Raw genomic sequence first — 20,753 nt, 5'->3', positions numbered from 1 at the left:
CCAAACTAGTGTGGTGTGGTGTTCTAGGCAGACATGCCTTGAGAGTAACTGAGTAAGACTAAGTTAAATTGAAAGAATGAAAAATTAGGTGCCACAGGCATATTTGAGTGAAACTTGCCAACAGAAACTAACATGGAACTGATGAAAAAGTGTTGCTACTTACTGTGTGACAATTAGAGCTAGATATTTTTACCTCGTGCTTAGGGTGGGAAAAAAAAAAACCCAGAACGTCAAACATCTCCAACAATTTGGAATTTTATTCCATCCATGTACATGCATAGTAACAACATTTGTTGAGAAATTATTTCTATCAGAAGTAGAACATTATCTTTGTGATCACCAGGTGCAGTATTGCTACTCTTATATTTAAATAGATCTTATATATGAATTAAATTCATACTTGCAGCATTGAGTTTAGGGGGTTCGATTTAGACTGTGCCTTTCAAAAGATAAAACTGATTAATACTACTCCGTTACTTACAATACTGCTTCCAGTAATTTTGTTCATTCTTTATAAAGTATTGCATTTAACAGCAAAGGTTTAAAAATCGAGACAGGGCTGCATCAGCGAAAGAAAATACAAGTACTATACAAGGAAAAATGCCATCTTCATTTAACATACATGTTTCAGTTTGAGAAAATGGACAGAAATATACGGCTACATACGAATGCAAAGCCTAGTGACTAAGAGACTGTATTTGCTAAAATATAAAGTGCAACCAGAGCCTGATTATCCAAGAATTGAAATCTTAAGGCGAACTTATAGCATGTGTATTTAGAACATGTTTGCAGGTTATATTTTAGCATATACGTATATCTGCAACAGCATATAAGAAAAAATCAGGATACACAAGTGCTTTTGAAGCTATTTCTAAAATGCTCTTCTGTATTGTTTGTGACTATTTTCTTTAAAAGCTACTATACAGTGCAAACCATATGTGCTACACAATAACTATACAATAACATTACAAATGACTTTAATATAAAGTTTTTAAATAAAAATAACATAACCACAGCTATGAATACTGCTGGTAAAATAAATTAATTTTTTTTTCTGAAAATGGCACCAATAATACACTTTACTAATGGTCTGTAATGAAATTACACCTTAAGTCTTCAACTCAGCCATAATGAATTGTCTCCTGATTGCCGGATGTAACTCAAACAGCTTCTTTGTTTTCTGAACTGTTTAGAAGAACATACTAAACACGGGTACCAAAGGTGACTGCTTTCTTTAGTAACTCAGTTAGTTCATTTGACATGTTCCGCTGCATGTGATGAGCAATAAAACTTCTTGTGAGTTATAAAGTTTGAAAGATTATTGAACTGGATATCGCATAACCGGCAGTATTTCCCACTGCTGGGAGCCTGGGTGGAGCCATTCACACCTTTTGCTATGCTAGATAACTGTTCTTCTGCACAGGGAATTCCTGGAGAGACATTCTCATTTGCAGCTAATGGGTTCTCAGAGATCCATGAAGGCGATTTGTGGCCATCTTCGTGCTGGGCATTCTGGGAAATGTTCTCTTGCTGTGGGTTGGCCGTGGGTCTTTCATCTTGCTTCAGTCCACCATTCACTATGACCATGCCTCTGTTTTTGGGCAACAATGGCAGAGAATCTTTCTTGGGTACGGCACACCCATTTGAGGAGGCCTGGCCTTTCGGAGATTCGTTTTCTGTATTTGTGCCTTGTTCTATGTCGCTGTTGTGGATGACAAGAGAACCGGCAATATAATCGCTTGGCTTTATGCCATAGTATGGAGAAAGTTGGTCAGCTCCTTTGGTCTTCTTTATTGCTCCAGGATAAAGGCATTGGGGAAGAAACAAATGTTTGTTTTCTTCTTTTGTAGCAATGAGCTGAGCCGCTTCGCTGAAGACTTTCAGGCCTTGCAAGGTTGCCAAATGGGATGAAAACAAATTTCCGTTGGGAGAAGGTTGCTTTGGATTGCCGTTCTTCTCACATTTGATCATATTTCTTTCGAAGCTGACATCCGGGCTGTTCCGTTCGCTTTCTGGATTCGGAAACACTTTGCCATCAAGCTGACCCAGGTCATTACGCTGATGTGCCGTGACGGGGCAGAAATTCTGCTTGTGGGCCAGGTAGTTCTCGACCTTATTGAAGCTGATCTTGCACACGGTGCACTCGTGGTAGTCTAGTAGCCTTTTAGGAGATGCTGTCGTCCGCTCAGACTGCGACAAACACTTTTTGCTGAGATCTATGGGGACATCCATCTCCAGACAGGAGACACTGGAATGGGTGGTGTCACATTTGGGAACCGGAACACATTTGTTCATGGCCAATGATGTTTCCAAGTGCTTTGAGACAATTCCTGGGAAGATGTCACATCTCGGGTGGTAACATTCTCCTAGCCCTTCGGTGGGCTCTTGAGTGGAGCTACACGGATTGCTGAGGTTGGCTACATCAAGAAATCTCTGTTGGACCAGTGGCGGCCGTTGCTCCTGCTCAGGTAGGCACATTTCGTACATCTTTCTTCGCTTGCGTGTTCGCATGGTTCTCTGCATGGCCGGCACTTTGTTGGAAGCAGACCTCTTTAGTGGAGGATCGTGGCGTGTTGCACAATAATACTGTTTGTGGACCATATAGGTTTCATGCCTGCTGAAGGTAATGTTACAAGCTTCACAGGTAGTCTTATTTGGGTCACTTTCCCCATCCACTAAGGAGCTGCTGGGATTTTTCACATCAACGGGCTTTCCATTAATTTTGTCGTCATTGTTGTTGGAGGTGGGCAACTTTTTGGCTTGAGTGGAAAAGTCCTTCTCATGGCCTTTTCCGTTTGGCCCAATCAAATCTAAAACGGTGGAAGAGTTGATGCAGGATGTTTGGAGAAGTGGGTTCTCTGGGTCTGATGAATGAGCCACTGGGTTGAGAAGGTTTATGGAAGTCTGGCCAGTGTTAGGACTCACAGCTTCGGGTATCTTTTCAGAAACGCTCGGGAACTCAGGGGATTTGGCCATCTGCTGCCAGCGGCTGCTGCAGTAGTGCTTTTTATGAACTAGGTAGTTATCCAAATTATTGAATGTTATGTTACACTCAAAGCACGTAGCCCCTTTGGGCATCAAAGGGCTGTAAATTACAGGAGGGTAGCTACTACTTCCATGCCTCAGCCGTCGGTGCACCAGCTCGGACATCTTGGCTAAGATCTCTGAAGCCTGAGGGACCATCGTGATATCTTGGGGGAAAGCAAACTGAGACAGGAAAGGTCCCACAGGGAAAGAGGGCCCGATGTTAGGTTGCACTGGAGACGAGGCAAGTCTGGGGCTGGAGGGCTCAGACTTTATTTTTGTATAAGAGAAGCTTTGCTTGTTTGCCGCAGGCTGTATCTCTGGTCTCTGATTGGTGAGGAAGAGTTGATTCTTTTTCTCACACTTGTCCAGCTCTGTGTCCGAGCTTGCATCTTTAGTCGGCATGGCCTTTTGGCTCTGGGAGAGGTCACTTCTGGCCAACAAGTCTGTGGCTGGCTGTAAGCTGTCTTCCGTTGCACTTGGAGAGTGCTCCATGTCGCTTTCCCTGGGAAGTTTGCCACTGGGGACGTGGAGCTCCTGGTGCTGCAGTAACTCCCTCTGGGTCTGGAAGCCAAAATGGCAGTGGGTGCATCGGAAGGCGGCTTGAGTGAGGTGCGAGAACAGGTGTTGGTGGAAGTTGATCACAGAATCAGCAGTGTAGCTACAGACCGTGCATTTTAAACTCGCCCCAGGGGGCAGGAACTCTTCCATTTTCACTCCTGGAAAGACACGCAAAGTAGAAAAGCTGAGAGCCACACCTGTTTCTTTCCCAGTGATAGAAACCTTTCCTAGTGAGCTCGAGTCTCCAACACAACAGAAACAGAAATCCTTTCGGATCCTCACATATGATACTAAGATTTTGGTGACATCTGTTATAATAATTTCCTAAGCCTCTTTGTGAGTGTTATGGTATACATGGGAAGATCTATTAGTGATTCTATTTTATAGGTCAACAAACAAACAAACAAAAAAAAACTAAGAAAATTAATTATAATAATCAAGCCGTGAAACATGGAGTTATGCCTAAGACTTAGGCTTGTAATTTTTAAACCATCCAAATACTATCCTCTATAATAGAAAGAAGTGACTATTAGAATATTCACTAATATTATATATGATATTAATATAATAATATAATATTAAAATATTAGAATGGGTATTAGCTACTGCATGTCCACATGCAAGAAGAAATTGTAGGCTCTTAGCTTGGCTCATCTTTTATCTTTTATATGAATCTATTTATTTGTTGTTCTTACTGAATGTGGTTTATCTGTATCTAGGACTGACATTTGGCTGGGAAACATTGGTAGGCTAATAAAGATTGTTTAGAACAGTACCCATGCTAGTGGATCACTGCCTGTTTCTGATAGTTATTGCCACTGACTGTGAAGGTAAGTATCATGAAGATTAACGCCTGCTTCTGTCCGTTCGAACACAGTGGGAACAGACTCGGCTTGTCTTCTCTATACTGAGAGTTTAGAGCCAGCCCAGTCTACATAATGAGTACCAGGACAGCCAGGTAGAGAGATAGTGTCACAACTAAACTACTAAACTAGAAAAAAAAATCTAAAATATTTACATGTAATAGAATTCTATACATTTCTTAAGAAGATGAATTAGGATGCCATGGGATTAAGCTAGCAATAGATGGGGTCCATTTAAAATATAAGTGAGAATAGATTCCACCTTGTTGTTTGTCTTAAGGAATTTAGAGTAGTTTCATGTCATAAAAATCAATTAAGCTTTAATCATGCATACTCTGGAAACTGAGGGATTTTTTAATTGAATCTACCAAAATAGCAGCTTCAATTTTGTTCAACAGCTTCTTTTTTAATGTACCTACTATTTCTTCCTTAACACATGGACAGCACCATGACCAGTTTCCAAAGTTCACTTAACACTTAGAGCAATAAATATGCATGGCATTAAACAACGGGAGAAGAAATAACGCTATTTTGATGAAGAGGAAAAGGAATGTAATGACTTGGTCCACAGTCTACAAGCACTGTTGTAGGTGTTGAAGAAATCTGTCAAGTCCTTCAGTTAAAATATGCTACATCTAAATAGTATAAAAAAACACTGCTTTTTCCAGTAAAATTATGTATGTGTGTATGTACATATATATGCAACTCTCTATATGAATATATTATAGATAATATGTATATATGCATGTGTGTATGTATGTATGTGTAGAAAGAATAAAGAGGACCCCAAAGCAACTACAGAAACATTAGAGGCCCTTACCACTGTGTGAATTCAGGTGCATTTCTAGAGCTCGGGCGTTGGAAAAGCTCTTGGTGCATTGTGGGAAGGGGCACAGGCTGGAAATCTGATGCGTGTTGTCTTCATTTTCTTCAGACACTGGAGCAGCTTCTCTTTGCCTCCCACTACAGTAGTACATCAAGTGGGCTTGCAGGTTCCGCTCGCTCCGGTACCAGATGCCACACGACTTGCAAGGGAATATATCCTCTGCAGCAAAACCAGAGACATGTTAGCTGCTGTCTGCGGAAGTGAAATAAGGGGAAGGTAACATGTCATTTGATCTTTCTGAGTCTGCTCCCAGGTTCTATTGGGAGCATCAGTGATCTCGCATCTTCTGCAGATCAGACTGGGCTTATAAAGGTAGGGTGCACTCTGTAAGTTAACTTCCCGCACACTGTTTAGAAAGGAATACTCTAGGAGATGCCAATATAAAAAATACTAAATAATTTCATTTTATACTTATGGGTTAAAATGACATGCATTTGTAATAGCAATGAGAATTGATTTGTCCGGTTAGTTAAAAGGTAAGAATATGGTGATAGCGATTGGTGCCTCTGCAGCCTCAGATAGTGGAACTGGAAAGAGAACCTGAGGGATAGACAGTGGTGTCCATCACACTTCTGAGGGACAGTGATATAGGTAGGGGCCAGTCAGGTATGCAGTTAGAGAACTGATAATGTTGTGACTTAGATTTGATGTGAAGGATGAAATGAACTTATTCAGGTGAAGAAAAAAATTCCTGTCATTTTGATAAGAGCAACAGTGCAGAGAGGAAGCTACCCGACCCTGAGAGGACCTGTGTGAAGGCAGAGTGGCTGTGTGGTATTGTAGAGGCAAGGGGCAAGACAGAATATAAAGGATCTCCCAGACTCTTCTGAGAAGCTTTCTTTTTGTCTCTGTGATTATGGGGAATCAGCCGATCACAAGACTGGAGTCTAATATTGAAGGTAGTTAATGTGGAAGAAACATTCTCTAGAGGTAGAAGGCAGGTGCCATCAATTAAGTGAAATATAATGAGGCTTGAATTGTAGTCTCAGTGTATGATTTGCAGGCCTCCACTCAGAAAATTTCTTCATATGCATATAATTTCCTCCTTGTATAGCTACAATTGAGGAAACCACAGTTGACTACCTTGGATAAGACCATGTGAAGCAATGGTTCTCAACCTTACTAATGTTGTGAGCTTTTAACCCGGCTCCTCCTATCGTAGTGATTCTCCCAACCATCAAACTCTTTTCATTGCTACATCATAACCAGTGATGCTACTATTACGAATTGTAATGTAAATATTTTTGTAGATAGAGGTTTGCCAAAAAGTTTTCAACCCAGAGGTGGAGAAACCATTTATACTTAAATCTCCTTCCATAGTGTGTGGATGGCAAGGTGGCAGAGAGGAGGGGTTACAGGAGAGAAGCAGAAATGAGGAGATGACAAGACCAGTACTTTGTAGGCTGAGGCAGTATGAAGTGATCAAGCTTGGCTTCCTATTGTATAGACACATGACTTTTAAATGGTCTGCAGAGTTTTGGGGGAAGTTAGGGTCATACTAGACATATGGAATTTGGTATTTTTGAAGGAAATATATATCAGGACATGGGGGAAAGTGTTAAGAGAGTTCTAAAACTCTGCAGGAAGAGTTACATGTATCATTAGTGAAAAGTTAATATATAGCTCATGGTGAAAGAAAGGAATCTGTGGAATCACGAATCATAAATAAGCGAAGACTAAGGATCAAATTTTAGTTTCGGGAAGACAAGGGCAGCTTCAAAACGATGAACTAATGACTGGTATTTAGCCCATTCTTCCCAGGTTAAGTGCATTTACCCTATCTAAGAGACTACACAATTGATTATAGTGTAACGTCAACAGAGATGTCACATGATTGACTTCAGGGTGCAAATGATAATCTGTGCATATATTGGGTCAGTTGAGATTAATTGTCTTCTTTCTACAAAAAGCAAATAGGTATACTCAAATATATAATTAGAATTAATATTACACATTGGAGCATTATATTTGGATAAAGTTATTTGAAATCTCTTGTAATAAAATTACTTTGTCTCACATCCAAGTTGGTCACATTATTTCATGCTCTATGCAATAAGAACAAAAGTTAAAAAAAAAACTATTATATTAAATAAATCATGAGTTGCTTATGTTAAAAGTCCTTGGCCTATTGATTATATACATAGTGATTTAAGAATCACCTGTGAATTTCTTTATTCATAATTATAGTGGGATATTTTTAATAATATGAAAACACTATTGCTATCTAAATCTCTTTTTCATTAGTCTCAAAGATCTTCAATGTTATTTTAAGCTTCTATGCATTTTTTTTATTACTAACATTAGTATAATTCTACTCTTGCCATGTGACTGCCGCTCAGTTTTGTTTCCCACAGAGAGCTGAATAAAAGCAGATCTTCCTAGAACAGAGACCCTGGGGCCCCTTGAACCATCAACTGTCGGCCACATAATGTACCACTTTATGTGTTCAAGGTATCCAAACTAGACCAGTATTCACCTTAGCCGTGTAAAGTTGCCCAGGGACTTTGCCACAATGTATTTTGAAGTTCTCTATGAAGTATTAAAAGCTTATGCATTCTTCCTCTCTTCCCCTTTTTCTTCCTTTTAATTAACAAATATTTTGATTTGTCCAGGTTACCAGGACTTCATCCAGATTGTAGGATAAATACAAAAGCTCTATGTGTTTACTGGTTTATTTGAGGCTACTAGGTAATATTGTTACTTTTCAACAGAATAATACTAATTGTACGTCAGAGCCTCACACCGACATACTCTGCATCATTAATGTAGATAATAAAATTTGATTTTTTAAATCTATATTCTTCTTTACAATTTTTTTAAATTCCATGACCCTTAACAGATACAACCTTTGCTACTAGAAAATCATCCATGAACGCTAGGCAAAGTTGAGTCTTATTCAACAAGTAGAGAATGACAGTTTTTAGTATAGGTGACATTTAGGAATCTAATTTGATAGAATTGTATGTACATGTTTTGTCTGGATTTCCAGGTGAGGCAAACACGCACACGCACGCACACGCACACGCACGCACATGCGTGCGCACGGAAGAAAATGTCTGTCCTTAGCTGCCTGTCAGTAGACATTTATTTTCTCCCATAAATACACATCACCTCACAAAACTGGGCTATTGCACTCGGCACTTACTATTGACAATAGCTGTAGGCAAAATAGAAGCCATGGCAGCTTGCTGAGGAAGCAGTTGAATTGAGTCCAGCAGGCGAGCCGGGTACATCCCTTCTGTGAGAGTCATCTGACTAGCAGCTTGTAGCCTTGAGTCAAAATCCACCACAAAGGCAATGAGTTCTTCGCCCTCTGAGATGGCCTTCGTTGTGGTGCACCAAAGCTGACCCCCTGTTGAGAAGGGTGGAAACAAGAAACAAAGAGTTGTCATGGAACAGGTGAGCTGGCTGCATGCTGGAACCTCTTCTGCTCCGGTCATTCACGTGGGTGGAGGTGGACTGGAAGTGCAGTTCGATCAGCCCGCAGCTGTGTGTCTCGGCCAGCCTCTGTGGACAAATGTTCTCCTAGTCTTAGGAAAGGTTTTTAGTAACTACTAGTAGGAGACAACTTGGGAAAATATAGATAGCATAGCGTCTGTGGAGCTTATCAATGCCCTAGCTCTTGCCTGAGTCATGAACTCAATATGACGTTGGTGTAGCGCATGGAAACCTGCATGGGAGGGACACAGCTGCAAAACCTTGCTGCGGACATTTTTGAAGCTACTATTTCATTAGCTAATGGAAGGAGCAACTGTTTCCTCCCTCTTTCCACCTTAAACTTCCTCCGCCAGCGTCCCTCTGTCTTTCTCTCCACTGCCCCAATTATTTTGTACTGTGAGCACAGATACAAAAAATTGCCAAACAAGCAAACAAAAGTCTGTAAAATCTTAGATGTTAAAGCACAGTCCCAGGGAATGAGCATGCCTAGGTATACTACCCTGTATGGACTTTCTGCTTTGACTGGGCGATCTTATAAAATACCCTGCGATGTCCCTCTTTTATCTCCGTTTACCTTGACTGAACTGCGTGCAAAGAAGGACACACCAAAGATTCTTTTCAAAAAAAGGCTTATTTCAATAAAGATTTGTTTAAATGAAAGGAACCTTGTCTTCAAACACTGAGATAGACTCCGGCTCTGCATTTCAAATGATCACGTGCGGTACATTAAAAAGAAAAATTAACTATGCAAGTACATCTTCTAATGTATTGGAATGTGATAGCGAACACTCATTTTTTTAAACATGTTTAGACAGGCAAAGCACTTATATTTTGTTATCTTCACTCTCAGGCCTAGATACATATCCCACACAGTTATGTCTGCAGTAATGTGCCGCACTTGATATTTTATAAAGCACTCCCCCCATTGTGTATGTACTGGAATGCTGTATATTGTACTCATTAACCAAGAAAAATTGTACCCATTTTGATAAGTCGTATTGCCCTGCTTATCTTTTAGCATAACTGTCATTTCAAGTGCACTTCATTTTTTTTCCAGCCTCAGAGATCATGGTTTTTAAACAACTTGTACAAATCTTGTGGTGATAAGAACAGTATACGAGACGGAGGAGCTGGATGGAAACTGAGCGTGGTGCCTTAGAAACATCACGGGCAATTAAGAAAGGTTTAAAGTAAGCAAACAAAACACAGCCCAGGACTGTATGTGTCCGTGGAAAAAAAAAGAAGAGAAAGATTATATTCCTCAAAGTTATGGCCAGTTTTACAGTAAGACAGAAAGACAGTAGAATACCACAGGGCGGCATCACCGGGGAATGAGAGAGAGGGAGAAGCCTGTGTGAGTCCATTTCCACGGGGGCCGTTCTTGCTCTGAGAACCTTGGTGCTTAGACGCTCACATCTTACGACTTATGGTGGAGACAAGCTAATCATTTGTGTCTTATCTCTGCTGTTTATAGAGCCAGCATGTGGGATGAGGGTGGGAAAGGAAAAGCCAGGAACCCCGGTGTGGGCTTAGTGTCTACATGGTTAACGGAGCCACTAGATTTCAAACATGGAGTTCAGATTCTTGGTTAATTCAGCTGTGGTTACCTCTCACAAAAATAAAGCCAGGCTTGGTTTCAGGTCTTAGGAGAAGGCATCTACCAACAGCTAATCATGGTCACTTCAGTGAGCTACATAGCAAGAGGACAGCTTACCTATGCAAAGTACTTAGCCCAAACAAAACAAACAAACAAACAAAAAACCAACCAACCAACCAACCAAAAAAAAAAAAAAAAAACCAAAACCCTAATGAATAAACAAAGTAAAAATGAAAAAAAAAATACCAGTTGCAAAAACCACAACAAAGATGTGATTCTTTGCATTAGTAAGCAACTTGACAGTTTTTATATACACCTGCATTTTCAGATGTACCTGTGTTGATTCAGAGTTTACTATTACTACTTCTGGTCCCCGTTTTGTGGTTTACTCAAAGTGTAATATTTTGAAAGGGTGAATTAGACTGAATTGATTGTCTTAGGATTAAATCTTTTAACTAATTAATTCATCACCCATTCAATGAGGTGAAGTGTCTGCTATGTGTTAGGCTGGGCTGTGGACTTTATGCAAGAATACACATATATATGTCAACAGATGAATCAAACTGTGTATCATACTACATGTAACTGAAGCTTCTTGAAGGAATTAGGGAAGCCATCCAAGTTAATATTTGACTGGATCTGGAATAAAATGAAGTATCAAGTGACTGTGTAAGTAGGAACAGGCAGGCTCGTCATTAGTAGACATGGAATAAACGTATGAGTAGGTACAGGATTGTGGAAAGACCTGACTTTGGAACAAACCTTGAGTTAAGACTCTGTGCGAAAAGCTAAGGGATCAGGGGCACATGTCTGTAGGATGAATAGAAAGCCACAATTTCAGGAATTTTGTTTGTTGGTTGATATACTAGTGCTACCTACATTGAGGTTGGCCATGGTGGAGGGCTATAACATTTATCATGGGATCGGAAAGGAGTATAAATTCAGGGCTCGTCATAAAAACCTTAATGCCAGGCAGAGGAGCTCTAAGTATAAAGGAAATGCAATTTTTATCTGGCTCATGCTGGGGGGGGAGATACGCCTTTATTTTAATGAATAAATACATTATTAACATGGATATTTTTCCCCTCTACATAATCTAGAGGAAATTTTATAGGCAGAATGTGCTCCGGCGGGTTAGAGATTATGGTACTCATTGAGAAGCCATAAATACATGAGTATGAGGGAGAAAAGAGCCACACTGAAGAGGCACAGGAGGGAGGGGGCTGGAGGGATGTCCTTAGACGAGAAAAAAAAAGGCGTTGAGATGTTTCCAAGGCTAATAGTGGTTGGCAAAAAGCTAGAATGGTAACAGGCATACAAAGACAGCAGCAGCAGCAGCAACAGCAGCAGCAACAACAACACAAAGCTGATACATGTCAGAATCCTTTCTTTTGGCAGGAGATGAAAAGCAATTAGTATCCTTCCTTTGTGTTAAGCCTGTCAGTTACTCCACCAGGTGATGACGTCTTCTGAGGGTGAAGATGACTAAAGCTCAGATAGGGTAGGTTAACTTCCTAGGAATGTGCATTTGGTCAGTGGCAGAATGATGACTTTTCTTTTGGTCTTCTGAACTGTAAAGTCCAGTTGTGAACCTTTGAAGGGAGGGAGAAAGGGAAGGAGGGAGGGAGGGAAGGAAGGAAAGAGAGAGGGAGGGAAGGAGGGAGGGAGGGAAGGAAGGAAGTAAGTAGGGAGGGAGAGAGTCAGGGAGGGAGGGAGAGAGAGAGAATGAGGGACAGGAAGGGAGAGGGAGAAGAGGAGAATATTCATATGTGTGCACAGAATAAATTATATTTTGTAAAGGCAAAGTTTGAGATCCTAGAAGAGTGTCTGGGTTAGGGTATCTCACTTATGATTTTAAAAACATATAAAAATTATGGAAAAAATGAGACCAGCATGATAGCTCACGCAAGCACTTAGAAAGCAGAGGCAGAATCCCAATTTGAGCCAGTCACTGGACCTCCTTTCCCTTAGTCTCGTCTCCATTTTTGTTCCTGCAGGCCTGACACTATTACTGATGATATGGTGTGCTTACAGACAGGAGCCTAGCATGGTTGCCCTCTGAGAGGCCCATCAAGCAGCTGAAAGACTCAGATGTAGATACATACACCCAACCAATGGACAGAAGCCTGGGACTCCTGGGGTTGAATTAAGGAAAAGCTGGAAGAAGCTGAGGAGGAGGGCGACCTATAGGAAGACCAGCTGTCTCAACTAACTTGGTCCCCTGAGATCTCTCAGACACTGGGCTACCAACCAGGCATCATACACCAGCTGATATGAGGCCCTGACACATATACAGCAGAGGACTGCCTGATCTGGTCTCAGTAAGAGAAGATGCACCTAACCCTTTAGAGATGTAAGGACTCAGAGAGTGGGGAGGTCTTCTGGGGTGGGGGGACATCCTCTTGGAGAACAAGGTCGGGGGAGGAGGAGTGGGATGAGGAACAGTCAGAGGGCAGGCTGGGAGGATAACGATTGAACTGTAAAAAATGATTAAAGATAATTAAAAAAAAAAAAGCAGAGGTAGGTGGGTTTCACTTTGTTCCAGGTCAGCCTGGTCTACACAGTGAGTTACAGGCTACTAGAGCTACAGAGTCTGTCTCAAAACAAACAAAAACAAGAAACAAGTCTGAGAAGCCTTTAGCTCATTCTAAGTGACGGGATGCTCTTTGCATTGGTGAGGTAACTCATGGAGAGCAAAGGATACAAATGAGGACCAAAGAGTGAAATTGGGAGTACTTAGAGAGTGAGCAGAGAAGAGAGGTTAAGTCCCTGTTAACCACTATTGGCTGGTTTAGTCTAACTTCTCACTGCTCTGCCACATTCAAGTGAAAGAAGTCTTATCAGATAAGGCAAACCAGTAGGACCAGGAAGCAAAGGAGGCTGTGCTTCAAGAAAGCAGCTAACTCATGCCCACAAAAAAGGCAGAGGATAACTCTCCCTGCGGACTGTATCTTGAACAGTTAAGACTTGAATTAGTTTCTAGCGATCAGTTATAGCTTGGGGAGGCAGGATGGCCACTTCCCCACCTCACTTTAGACTTAGAATATGCTGCCAATTTGAGTTTGCATCTGGGTGCAAGGTAGTTCTTACATTAGATGCGTACGAATGTCAAGTTTTTTGGATATTTAACCTGATGATCAATGTAAACAGAGTGCTACATTTGGTTTTAAAACAGGAGCAGAATTATTATTTAAAAGAATAGAAAATATCAAGCATCAGTTAAAATGCAGAAACACTTGGACAATTTGAAAGAATATAAAATTAAATAAGAGTGATTCTTAAAAGTTAAAAATGTAATTACCTATGATTTATAATTGCACACACATACATATGTATATGTATACATATAATCTGAAAGAACTGAAGATATGGTCTTAAAGAGACATTTGAATACACACCCATAGAATAATAACATAGTCACAACATCTCAAACATGAAATCAACTTAAATACCCATCAATAGATGAATAGATAAGGAAAAAGTGTCATAATGAACCATGGAGTGTTTTTGCCTTTAAAATAAGTTATATTTATTCCACAGTGTGATGAACTTTGAGGACAATGTGCTGAGTGATAAAAGCCAGTCCACAAAGACAAATACCATATGATTTCGCTGATAAGAGGTTTATAGCATATTCAAAGAATAGAGACAGAAGAGGAGATGCTGGTGCCCAGGGATGAGGAGATCAGAGAATGAAAGTTAGTGCTTAGATGAAATAGAGGTTTAGTTTTACAGTATGAAATGTCTAAAGATGGATGGTTGTATAACCCTGTGCAGGTCAGCTAGAAAGGGACATGATAGCAAGTTTTGTGGTATGTATGTTCTGAAATAATTTAGCACACTGAAATTACAGTCTCATTTCTTTACTAAAAAAAGTCTTTGGAGAGCACAGAGTGTTTGTACTTTTAGCCTTAGTTAAAATTCTTCACGTAGCCTTTTTAAGTTTTTTTTTTTTTCCATGAAATCTTAGAAAAATAAAGTATTCATTTCCTAGCCTTCAAATATATAATGAACCTGTTCTGGTTCTTTAGTCAAATACTGAGGCAACCTACTTACAAAGAAAAAGAAGTATATTCTACCCATCGTGTTGGAGGCTGAAAGAGTGACCATGAGATCTTAGCTCTTGGGAAGTGCATGTAACAAAAAAAAATTAAAACATAAGAAAGAAGATCAATTTACATTCCCAAACAGGAAGTCAGAAAGTGACTGGGGCCTCATAATTCTTTGAAGATACACTCCAGTGGACTAAATGACCTATCATTGGCCTCTCTCTAAAAGACCTCAGACATTCAATACCATTGGAGGGCTGAAGCTTTTGACTCATAGAGACTAAGTCTGTACAGCTTGTGATGTGGAAGGGATTCCCAACTCTAAGGCGACTCACTAAAATACTGAACATGTGGAAGACACAATTTTAAGCATGTTTTATATACTAACCTATTGATACTAAACACTTAAATTAGTCATGTTAAAGGATTATTTTACCAATTTCTTCATGAGGTACAAGTTGAAATAGATGTATAAAAGGGCCACAAGATTTCACATGACACAGAAGTTTTGGCCAGCAATTTTTGATTACACTGTAGATCCTATAGAGAAATTTGGCTCTATGCTGACTTCAAGTCTCTGTCCTAAATGAATCAAATCATAGGAGTTAAGTTTGATCTTCTGTGTTTTAAGAACCTAGCGAGAATGCTTATCATACCAGTAGAGTTCAGTATAAAGGGCATGGAGTGACCTTTAGGCAGCCTGTGTATTATAAAGTGTCTTTGAAAAATAACTTCTCTTGATGCTGAACTAACTTACGCATTTTTGAACTCAGAAACTAACAACTGAAAGTTGCTTTGAATGTTCTCTTGTCTTTTAATATTTAAAGAATATGGAAATTCTGAGTGAGCCAGTAAGACATGGTCAATAAAGAAAGAAGAAAAGTCTTAGCAATTTTGGAACTGATGAACCACTAGTAGTTCAGTAAACCTGAGAGTTTTACTTACTTTTAGAAATGCTTGTCTTTATATTAGTTTGAAGGCCTACAGCTTCAAAATAATAGAAATTACTGACAATGATGTACACACCCCAACTGTGGAAAGATTATAGTGTACAAACCAGGGAAGAAAGAAAAATCACATTTATAGTTCACAGACATAGATTTTTATCTGATGACAATCATCCGCTGCCTTTCTGGCCTCCACCAAATGGAAAGCTTGTTTCAGACTTCTTCAATGTCTGTCTCACTTTACTTCAAAGAGAACTATTCTTCCAAGTCTTCATACTCCCACCCAACTCCCTTCATAGTGAAGGACAAATACATTCAAGGTTCTGGGAAAAAGCAATGACGCCTAAGACTTTGACATTCCTGGAAAACCCTGTACTTGTGTTCTCAGTAATGTTTATGATCAAGATTCTTGTACAATCAGATTTGGTGTCTAGCTGGAAGCTTGTACATTTTCCTCCTTATAATTGGTGTCAAAGCTGTAGTGAAGTATCCTACAAGTTTCAATACTAAAGAATAAAGCTATGGTTCAGGCTTGATTATATTTTGGAAATCTCGTGCTCCCCTTACTAGAAACGGTACTCTCAAATCTCTCCCCATTCTGCCAAAATTTTTACTTGCACATGTTATTAGGATACGAGTGTCTGCACAATGCCACACAGACCTTTGCTGATAAACTCTAATTAAGATTAAGACAGGACTTTTGGAAGGGATCCCATCATTAGCAAACACGATAAACACAAAAATACTCCCTACTTGTCAACCAGGAGCAATTCAGTAACCTAACAGTATTATCTGTTGCTAGGATACCAAGCTGACAAAGCTTCAATTATATTGTTCGACCATACCTATTGAGTTCTGTATAAGCAAAATATATCCAGACTAAAAGCATTTAACTTCATCTATGCTATCTGCAATTCACAGCTTCTTACAATGGTAAAAATCAGGTTAATAATTACACAGTGTGCTGAAAATTCTTTTCCATGTGTTATGTCTATACATGATTCTTTCTAATTTATCTGTGTGATTGATAGACGTGCTTGCTTTGTAAAAATAAGAAAATGCAAAGAACGGAAGCTGTAAACATCTGCCACAACCACTGGGCTCATCAAGATACTGACCTGTGCTTAGCATAAAAATATGTAGCAAATTGAACCAATTAAATAACATTTAGATTTTTGCACTACTCTGCCTCACTATACAGTAGGAAAAGGAGCCTCAAGCAAAGAGATAGGAATCCAATGAAAACTTTTTTTTTTAAAGCTAAATAACAACCATCCTTACATAACAATAAAAAATAGATGATTTATAATAAGGGTTTACTGCAGTGGCTTTTCTGGGATTATTTTTAAAGCTGATGTTAGCAACTTCTACTCCAAAGCATTAAGCCATCATCCAGTCTGTTTTTCTTTCTTTAAATTGGGAACACTGGGGAGTCAGCACCGCAGATACAGGCATTTGATGAGGGAAAAACAAAAAATCTTCATGTGTGAAAAAAGTCAGTCTGTGAATTAGTCCTTTGTGTGTATTTTGGCATCAGGCACTTTGGATGGCTCTCACAGAAATCTAGAGGAATATGTAGTTAAGTTTGATTGAACTCCATTCTTTAAAAAATTTTAATTTTATGTGCATTGGTGTGAGGATTTCAGATCCCCTGGAACTGGATTTACAGATAGGTGTGAGATGCCATGTAGGTGCTGGGAATTGAACATGGATCCTCTGGAAGAGCAGCCAGTGCTCTTAACTGCTGAGCCATCTGTCTAGCCTATAAACCTTATTCTTAAAGAGCTACAAAACATAGTTCTACATACTAACCTGTATTCTGGTTTCTTAGGGGGTAGATTGGTATTTCTTCATTAATCTATAATGTCTACATCTTCCACACATAATGTAACAAGATGACAGATGTGGGTTAGAACACAGATGGTGATGAGTTAAGATCATTCTGTGTAGGGAACACACACAAACACACACAAACGTGCACACACACACACAAATATATACATATGCAAGCACACACAAACAATGCACACAAACACACACACATGCTAGCACACACATACAAACACAAACACACAAAAATACATATACACGCTAACATGCACACATAAATACATACACATACACAAACACATACAAACATACACAAACACACACACATATAAATACAAACATATGCAAGCACACACAAATATATTTACACACATACAAATATATACACATGCAAACATACACACAATTACATATACATAAACACACACACAAACACACACAAATACATACGTACTCAAGCACGCACAAATATGCACACACCTATACGAATACATACAGACACAAGCACACAAATACACATGCATACACAAAAACACACAAATACACACACATACAGAAACACACATAAATACACACACACACACACACACACACCATTTTCCTGAAAAGGGAAAACCCTACTTGTCTTCTTTTATTCTTACTAAACTATTAGAAAACCAGAAATGATGCCTCTTCCTGAAATCTATTCTTTCTTCAAAAGTAGAAAGCAGTTGGTTGAAATGATTCCCTAAAACTGAAATTACGGCCCCATTTCAGCATGGCATGCTGTGTGCTACTGTCTCCACCTCAGGGTTTAGACTTGAACATGGGACATGGATCTATACATAGACGTGTTGCCTAATACAAATTTTATAATGAATTCAAATCCAATGCTCTTGAAATTCTTGACAGTGCAACTGCTGGGAAGGGAACTTATAAATTATGGGTGCCCCTTCTTTGAAAACCGCTTTGGAGGTTTCTTTGTGCATCAGCAAATACAGTAGGACTAGGAGGCATTGTCTGGGTCCTCCTGCACAGCACCTGATAAAAGAATAAAGAGCTGTGACATATTCTTAAAACAATAGAGGAATTAAAGGGAAACAATGGGCCAGCTGCTTCATTAATACAATCAAAAGGGAGCCCAGCGCAGAGGAGTGCAGATAATTAAGGACTACTCTCTTAGCCCTCCTTTCTATCATAAAATTGCTTAAAAATGTATTAACTACTTCATAGTTGTTAGATAGATCTGTGCACTTGTTTATTTAGAGTTGATTAATGCCTTTTTTCTGTATTCAGCAACATGCCAACTCACAGTTTACACTAGTTTTTGAATACAAGAGAATAAGAATAATTGATAAAGATCTGCACAACACACAGCAATAAATCAAAATGCATTTTGCAAAAGGTCTTTCCTGTTTTAAACTAATCTTTAACATTTTTCATTTGTTATTGGTAATGTGGGGCATTTGAGGGCGTTTTAAGTTCCCTGGGCTGGCACGCCTGAAATTGTTTTATAGGACATTCAGTGATTCTAGGAGGGTTATTCAGGAGGAATCAGACTTGATCTGCAACTCTGGATGTGTCTTTACTATTTGAACCAATGGATGTGATTGATTTATTAAATTACATTTTTTTTTCATGATCAAGGGAGATGGACAAATGGCTGAACTGCATGGCACATTCAATGTTTATCCACTTTACAGAGGAAAAATAACAATACTTCTTATGTTATTTATATTACAACTGTTTATAATGTATCATAGGGAGACTTCCCTTCCCCACAGTTAATGATACATTTAATTGCTTAAGAACTGGGAAATTGGTAACTAGATACTGAGTGTTAAAGGCTAAAAGTCAGACAAAAACTATAGTCTGCTTTTCTTGTAATTTTTTTTAATAAGTAAACTTAGAAACAAATCCAATTTTAAAATAACAAACGGTGCTAACCAACGTGGCCAGTTTAATATAGCTAACAGAGTTCTGGTGGTTTTTAGGATCTTAACTGGAAAAAAAAACAAAAAAGGAAAAGAAAGAGAGAAATAGACCAGGAAACCCGGAGATACGTACAGCAGGTCACTCAAATGTACTCTGACACTAAGAAGATTGTGGTCTTACACATATGCTATAATAAGTTAAACACCCACTGAGGCCCTGTTTATATAGGGCTTTTTGTACTATGTCAGTATTTACAGGATTTGGAGCATTATCTTTGGGTATGAAACCTGGCTCATGGCCAGTCAGTCTTTGCTTCTCTATTAACTTAGTTAAGTTTCCCTCAAATACCAGGAGATAACACATACAAACAGTAAATATACATAGGCGTGATCATGTAAGGAATTATTTCATGTAGTTGTTTATGGGAATGTTTTTGTTTTGACAAGTCCCACAAAACTCATTTTGTTAAGGTGCAGAGGATAAGTAAATAGAGATCAGCTGTCAGTCAGTTTCTCAAGGATCACATGAATATTCTTTGTAGGATACAGTCTGAACACCTCAGGTTACAAACTACATCCATATGCATCACAGAGACCCCTTGTAAAATGCTGGTGAGACTCTTTCATACACACACTACACTTCAGCAGCTTCAAGAAACACTTTTTGCGCAGTGAACCAACTTCTCAGAGCACGTGATTCGTCGTCATTGCAAATATCAGAGGTTTATCACTTAGCATAAACTCATCAAGAAATACTGGTGTGCATGGAGCTCAGAAACAGAAATGTGCCCATCTTTCTTATTTCAAAGGAATTAGCTGTGGCAAATCAGAAGCACGGCTGCCACAGTTTCTGTGAGGGGAATTTGAAGGCAGGCTACATAAAGCTCTGTGCTTGCTAATTCTTGTTCTCTCTGAGGGCTTTCCTTGTCTTCTTCTTGTAACGGATCCTCACTAGATCTTTTCACTCTGAGATTGAATTTTCTCCGTGGTGTTTATTTGTTTGCTTGTTTATTCATTCATTGTTTATTCATTCATTCTTTCCTTTTAGAAAGTGTCTCCTATGGAGATAATTTCTTTTTCTTTCTGAGATGTAACTAGAACCTCCTTCAGAAAAGAGAACAGGATAATTCAGCTCAGATTCTGACTGCTGTTGAAGTGTATGGGCAGAAAGTTTTGCCCTGCAAACAAAAATGGATTAAGAATTTTCTGGAAACACCGTGAACTAAAATTTTGGAAGTCATAAGACTCAGGAATAAAACAAAAAAAAAATCTGTATGGGTTTTTGTTTATTATTAATTAATTAATTTATTTATTCACTTTACATCCTGATCACAGCCCCCCCCCCAGTCCCACCCTCACAAACCCATCCCTTCATCGCCCCCTCCCCTTTTTCTCAGAGAAGGGAAAGTCTACCAAGAGTACCAAACTTCTCTGACACATCAAGTTGCATTGCAGCAGGGCTAGATGCACTCTCTCCCATCGAGGCCACTCAAGGCAGCCTAGCTAGGGTAAGGGGGTCTAAAGGCAGAGCAAAAGGATTCTTAAAGTCTTTAGCATTCCTTTGGTGGGGACTGTGTTTCCTAAGGTGTTCTATGGTCTGGCTCTGCAGCAACTTATACCTGCATGTGATGGCAGCCTCAGACTA

The 20,753-nt window shown here is 39.3% G+C and overlaps 1 protein-coding gene across 1 annotated transcript in view; it reads right to left on the bottom strand.

Annotated features, from left to right (window-relative positions):
* Positions 1–231: 231 nt before the first annotated feature.
* Positions 232–20,753, bottom strand: part of Zfpm2 (zinc finger protein, FOG family member 2) — a 425,491-nt gene continuing 404,969 nt past the window's right edge. Inside the window, exons 6-8 of the mRNA XM_034516530.2 lie at positions 8,480–8,686; positions 5,269–5,493; positions 232–3,743 (exon numbers count right to left, since the gene is read on the bottom strand). Of these exons, the coding sequence (XP_034372421.2) occupies positions 1,252–3,743; positions 5,269–5,493; positions 8,480–8,686 (2,924 nt within the window). The 3' untranslated portion in view covers positions 232–1,251. The remainder of the gene's footprint in view (positions 3,744–5,268; positions 5,494–8,479; positions 8,687–20,753) is intronic.

Source organism: Arvicanthis niloticus, chromosome 13 (assembly GCF_011762505.2).
Source record: "Arvicanthis niloticus isolate mArvNil1 chromosome 13, mArvNil1.pat.X, whole genome shotgun sequence".
NCBI lineage: Eukaryota > Metazoa > Chordata > Mammalia > Rodentia > Muridae > Arvicanthis > Arvicanthis niloticus.
Note: the sequence above shows the minus strand (reverse complement) of the source record. Positions and strands in the feature narration are given on the sequence as shown.